This window comes from Aegilops tauschii, chromosome 7 (genome assembly GCF_002575655.3).
Source record: "Aegilops tauschii subsp. strangulata cultivar AL8/78 chromosome 7, Aet v6.0, whole genome shotgun sequence".
Classification (NCBI taxonomy): Eukaryota; Viridiplantae; Streptophyta; class Magnoliopsida; order Poales; family Poaceae; genus Aegilops; species Aegilops tauschii.
Window position 1 is genome coordinate 516,516,715 of NC_053041.3, and position 6,000 is coordinate 516,522,714.

The window sequence follows — 6,000 nt, forward strand, 5'->3', positions numbered from 1 at the left end:
CTCCGACTCCGACGAGCCCGTCGCGTTGGCGGGCGACGTCATCGACACACTCGCCACCTCCTTCGCTGCGCTACACATCTCTGACGCGCCTGCGGCCGACGAGTACCCCAGCGAGGTACTTGACTTTCCCGACTCCCCCCTTTCCCTCGGCGGCGGCGCTCCCGCCGGTGCGATGGACCTCTGCGTGGAGGTCTTCGTCACCGACACCGGCGCCGCTTCCTCGTCCAGCGCGGCGAGGAAGGCCGCCGAAGCCAGGGCTGCAGCGGAGCGGGCCAGCCCGCCCAATCTGGTGCGCGCCATGATGCAGAGCCTTCGCGTCCCCATCGGCACCGACATCGACGCCTCCGACATAGCTGAGGCCCGGACTCGCCTCGACGAGGACCGCCAGCGCCTGTTGGATCTCACTGAGACGCTCGCTGCCACGCAGTGCCGCCTCGACTCCGCTCAGCTGGAGCGCAACGCCGCCTACGGCTTCACGCCGAACGCGACCAAGCCGAGCCGGGCCGCCGACGTGCGGGCCCGAGGCGGCGCGATCGGGCGCGCCTTCGGTGCCGTCCCTCCCGTCTACGAGAATCCCGTGAAGAACATGTGCACTGCCCAGGAAGCCGCGGTCGGCCTGGACCAGCTCGCAGGCGAAGAGCTGCAGGACCGCCTCAAGAGGGTGAATGACCTCCTCGCCGCGGCCAACGCACAGCAGGACCGCCTCAACCAACTCGCCAAGCCGGCCGGATCCGGCTCCGCCCGCGTTGCTGGACCCGGGGACTTCCAGCACACGGCGTCCTTGCCACCCGGCAAGGCGCCCTCCGGCCGTACCCGGACCCGGCACAACCCCGCCCCGACGACCGCCGGCGGCTTGGGCGACGAGCCGGCCTCGGAGGCCCGACACCGACTCGACCCTCTGCTCCTACCCAGCCGACGTCCGACTGGAGGCGACCCGGCCCCCCGCGGCGCGGTCACCGACTGGCTGGGCCCGCGCGCCATCGACGACACCGACGCCCGTCATCGCCTCGACCGACTTGCCCTCTCCCAAGAGCTGGAGGAGACCGGCCCCGTCAGACCGGCGTGCTTTGGGCCGCGCATCCGGGGTGAGCCCTTTACTAAAGGGTTCACGCTCCCCCGCGACACCCCCAAGTACAACGACACCGTGAAGCCGGAGAAATGGCTCACCGACTACACCATCGCCATCGGCATCACCGGCGGCAACCGCCGCCTCGCCGTACGCTACGCGCCTCTCATGCTCCAGGGGTCGGCCCGCACCTGGTTGAACAGTCTGCCGGAGGGTAGCATCAACGCGTGGGTCGACTTCGAGCAAAGCCTTCATGCGCAACTTCACCGGCACGTACAAGCGAACCGGCCGCCCCAGTCAGCTTGCCATGTGCATGCAGGGGCCGGCGGAGACCGGCTGTGAGTACCTCGCACGCTGGACCGAGCTCCAGAACAGCTACGAGGGCGTCCACGAAGTCCAAGCAATCCAATACTTCGTCAACGGGTGCCGGGACGACACCCTCCTCAAGCACAAGCTCTTGCGCTCCGAGCCGGCCACCATGGCTGCGCTCATGGTGACGGCGGACAAGTACACCAACGCCGACTTCGCCATGAAGATCCAGGTGGCGCTGGACAAAGCCGGCAAAGCTAAGCCGGTCCCCCCCGAAGCCAGCCGGCGAAGGCAGCCGACAACAGCACAACCAGCAGAACAACAAGCGCAAGGACGATCAGTCGGCCCAACGCTATGACAACCCGCTCGTCGCGGCCGCCGAGCAGGCGCTCGCGGCCGACCCGGCCACCAAGCGCCGGCAGACCGGCAAGACGACGTGGCAACCCGCCATGAGTTTCGAGGAGATGCTCGACGCTCCCTGCAAGCACCACAGCGGCGCGAGGCCATTCACGCACACGCTCCGGCAGTGCGCCATCACCAAGCGCATCATGAGGGACGACATCATGCCTCCTCCGGCCCCGGCTCCAGGAGCGGGACAGCCACCCCCACCCCCTCTGCCACCAGCGGCTGGCGGCACGATGTGCGACGACGCCTACCCGACCCAGAACGCGACCTATGTCGTCTTCACCAGCCTCGACGATGACAAGCGCAGCGAGCGCCTCCTTCGGCAGGAGGTGAACACCGTCATCTCGGCCAAGACGGAATACATGCACTGGTCGGAGCGCCCGGTCACCTGGACTCGGGAGGACCACCCGGTCGTCATGCCGAATCCGGGTGGTTACGCCCTCGTCCTCGACCCCACCATCGTCGCGCCTCGACGCACGTGCAAGTTTTCCCGGGGTTCTCATCGACGGCGGCAGGAGCATCAACATCCTCTACCGCGACACCATGACCAAGCTCGGCCTCGAGGCCAAAGACCTGGAGCCAACCCGGACGACCTTCCACGGCATCGTTCCCGGCCTCTCCTGCTCCCCGATCGGCCGGATCCGGCTCGACGTCCTGTTCGGCGACAGCAGCCACTTCCGACGCGAGCCGATCTGGTTCGAGGTGGTTGACCTGTCCAGCGCGTACCATGCGCTGCTGGGTCGGCCCGCGCTCGCCAGATTCATGGCGGTTCCCCACTACGCCTACCTGAAGATAAAGCTGTCGGGTCTGAAGGGCCTCATCACCATCACCGGCGACTACCGCAAGTCCATAGAGCGTGCCCGAGACGGCACCAAGCTGGCCGAGTCGCTGGTCGTAGCCGAGGAGCGGCGCCAGCTCGACCGGATCGTCGCCTTGGCCCAAGAAGCATCGGCCGTGCTCGTCCCGGCCGACGAGACCTCGTTGAAGCCCTCCAAGGAGACCAAGAAAGTGAAGCTGAACCCGGAGGACCCCAGCTGCAGCAAGTACGTCGTCGTGGGCACCCGCCTCGACAGCAAATAGGAAGGCGAGCTCGTCGAATTCCTCCGTGAGAATCGAGATATTTTCGCATGGACCCCAAAGGACATGCCGGGTATCCCGAGGGAGTACGCCGAGCACAAACTCCACGTCCTCAAGGATGCCAAGCCCGTCCGTCAACCCCTGCATAGTTTTTCCGAAGAGAAGAGAAGGACCATCGGTGAAGAGGTCGCCAAGCTTTTGGCTGCCGGCTTCATCATGGAAGTGTTTCAACCCGAGTGGCTGGCCAACCCAGTCCTCGTCCTGAAGAAGAACAAGGCCTGCCCCAAAGACCCGTTCGCCCTCCCGCGGATCGACCAATTCATCGACTCCACTGTCGGGTGTAAGCTGCTGTCCTTCCTGGATGCTTACTCCGGCTATCATCAGATCAAGATGGACCCGGCCGACACCCTAAAGACGTCCTCCATCACACCCTTTGGGGCGTATTGCTACATCACCATGTCGTTCGGCTTGAAGAATGCCGGCGCCACCTTCCAGCGCTGCATGCAGAAATGCTTGCTGCCGCAACTCGGCCGCAATATCCACGTCTATGTGGACGACATCGTGGTAAAGACCAAGTAGCACCTCACGCTCCTCGACGATCTGAAGGAGACCTTCGCCAACCTGCGCGAGTACAAGGTCAAGCTCAACCCGGAGAAATGCGTTTTCGGCGTCCCGGCCGGAAAGCTACTCGGCTTCCTCGTCTCGGAGCGCGACATTGTGGCGAACCCGGAGAAAGTTAAGGCCATCGAGCGCATGCACAAGCCGGCCCAACTGCGCGATGTCCAGAAGTTCACCGGCTGCTTGGCCTCGGTCAGCCGGTTTCTCAGCCGGCTGGGCGAGAGGGCCTTGCCCCTGTATTAGCTGATGAAGAAGATGATGCCGTTCGAATGGACCGACCAGGTGGATGAGGCTTTCCGGGATCTCAAGCGCATGCTCTTCACCGCACCAGTCCTGGCCGCACTGTCGGCGTACAAAAGTAGGGGCTCTCCTTTTGACCCCTTTACATGTGCAGGGCAGTCAGAGCCGTGCGCCACGGCCACACTTAGCAGGGCAGAGGAGGGAGGCCGGGGAGAAGCCGGAGCACAAGACGGTCAAGGCAACGCCAAGACCAGAAACACCAAAGAGCAAGAGGGCGAGGTGGACTCCCCCGGCAAGGCCCTTGCCGGGGCGGCCTCCCCGGCCCCGACAAGAGCCTTGCCGGGGCAACTTGCGCAGCACCAGCAGAGCGAGCCACCCTCGAGCCCAAGAGTTCCAAACGCCGCCAACGACTATGTTGGAACCAAGGCTCGGGGGGCACCTCTGTGGTGGCATGCAGATCTTTGTCAAGATCATAAGCACACAAGATCAGATGAGGACCAGAAGACGACGACCCTCGGCGGGATCCTAGCCGAGGAGATCCATAAGAGCCCCGGCAAGCACCTTGCCGGGGACAACTGCGACGCCATGGCAAGACCCTTGCCGGGCCCCCGGCAAGGCCCTTGCCGAGGGCACCAGCAGGGCCACTGCTAGGCCCGCACCAGCCAAGGCTCCGCCGCCATTCGCATGCAGCTGCCAGCCCAACCAGCTGGGCCGGCACCTGCGTGGCAACACGCAGCTTCCAGACCGACTCAGCAAGCACATGCGTGGTGGCATGCAGATCTTCGTGAAGACCCTGCCACTGCGCCACCTCAGCAGCCTGCCTGCCTACATGGCACCACACGCATCGCTGGCATGGGCGCGTGTCGAACCAAGACGGAGCGGCGACGGACGGGGCGGGCCTCGTTCCCGTCCCCGATAAAGCTAATGGACACCTAAGTAGCGCATTTAATGCGTTTTGTCCCCTAATGCCAGGCGATAAGCTTGCGCACTGTAGACCTTTCCACCTCCTGTATGCCACTGTGGCAGCCCCTTTCAACTATAAAAGGAGGCCCGGGGCATACTGGAGAAGGATTCGACTCTTTGGAACTACGCAGCCACCGTAGCTAGTTCAAAAGCTCAAGAACACTGAATACATCCACCAAAGCAGGACTAGGGTATTACGCATCCTCGCGGCCCGAACCTGGGTAAACAATCTTTGTGCTGGCTCCTGGACCTGCTCTTCTCACAACCCCGCGCCCGCCGACCGTAGAAGGGATTTCAGTGATCCCATAGGTGTCGTTCCCACCGACATCTTTGGCGCGCCAGGTAGGGGGCACAGTTGTGAGAAGAGCAGGTTTAGGAATCAGAACACAGTTCCTCGTGGCCATGGTTTCTAAGGAAGAAGACGGCCAAGAGGATGGCGCCGCCTGCAAGCATGAAGGGCGCCAGTTCGGCGACAGGAAAGCTAAGTCATGCCGGACTTTAAATATTTCCTTTTTATATAAGGTTATTCCCCTCGGAGATCTTGTTCTTTGTATGGAAAACCTGCATGCAAGGGGCCCTCCCGCGATTGGCAATGCCCATGTTCTGTTTCGAGTCCGCTCAACAGCTCAAGCGGCCGCGTCGAGAGTGGCAGGGTAGCCTTCCGCAACAGGCAACGCTCTTGATTCTGACTCGAGTCAAGCTCGACAGTTTGAGCGGCCGCGTTGAGGGCGGGAAGGTGGTTCGCCCGGCAGCAAGCGCACCCGGCAGGCTATCGAGGATCCGTCCTCGAGGCGCCGCGCCCTGGGTTACGCGCCGGCAAGCCTACCCGATTAACGTAGGGTGGACATACAGAGAAAGAAATTGAATAGGAAAATAACATGCACTGATTCAAAAGTACTGCAGAGTTATATTACATCAATTGTTGCTGCAGTTCTAACTAAAGATAGAAATTGTCTTGGTCCTGAACCTGCAGCGACGATAAGAAGCGGGGTGCCTAGTCCCAGCGCTGGCCCTCTACCCTCTGGATTCCATCGATGCCACTGATGATGGGCTCGATACGCTCCTTGAGCGGCGCGAGGTCCACACCCTCCGGCAAGCTCTCCAGCGCATCATCGAAGTCGAGGTTGGGATTCCAGTATGCCACCTTGGTGAGAACCTTGGTCATGGCACCCCGGCAAAGCCTCCAGGCCTCATTGGCCAGGAAAGTCGCCCTGGTGGAGCGGAAATGCTCCAGGGCTCCAAGAACACCCTCAAAAAACAGGGTCAGCCTGGCGTTGGGAGTCGTGCTGTGATCCAGAGCGTACCTCACAGTTGGCATCCCC

At 62.7% G+C, this 6,000-nt stretch overlaps 1 protein-coding gene across 1 annotated transcript; it reads left to right on the forward strand.

Annotated features, from left to right (window-relative positions):
* Window positions 1-2,323: 2,323 nt before the first annotated feature.
* On the forward strand, window positions 2,324-5,660 carry LOC109770563 (uncharacterized). The gene is made up of 2 exons (XM_040396075.1): window positions 2,324-2,788; window positions 5,652-5,660. The coding sequence occupies exons 1-2, from the start codon at window positions 2,324-2,326 to the stop codon at window positions 5,658-5,660; spliced, it is 474 nt and encodes a 157-aa protein (XP_040252009.1).
* Window positions 5,661-6,000: the final 340 nt, after the last annotated feature.

Bases quoted from the DNA above. Each gene is read 5' to 3' on its own strand.
- LOC109770563 (XM_040396075.1), top strand. From the start codon at position 2,324: ATGACCAAGCTCGGCCTCGAGGCCAAAGACCTGGAGCCAACCCGGACG.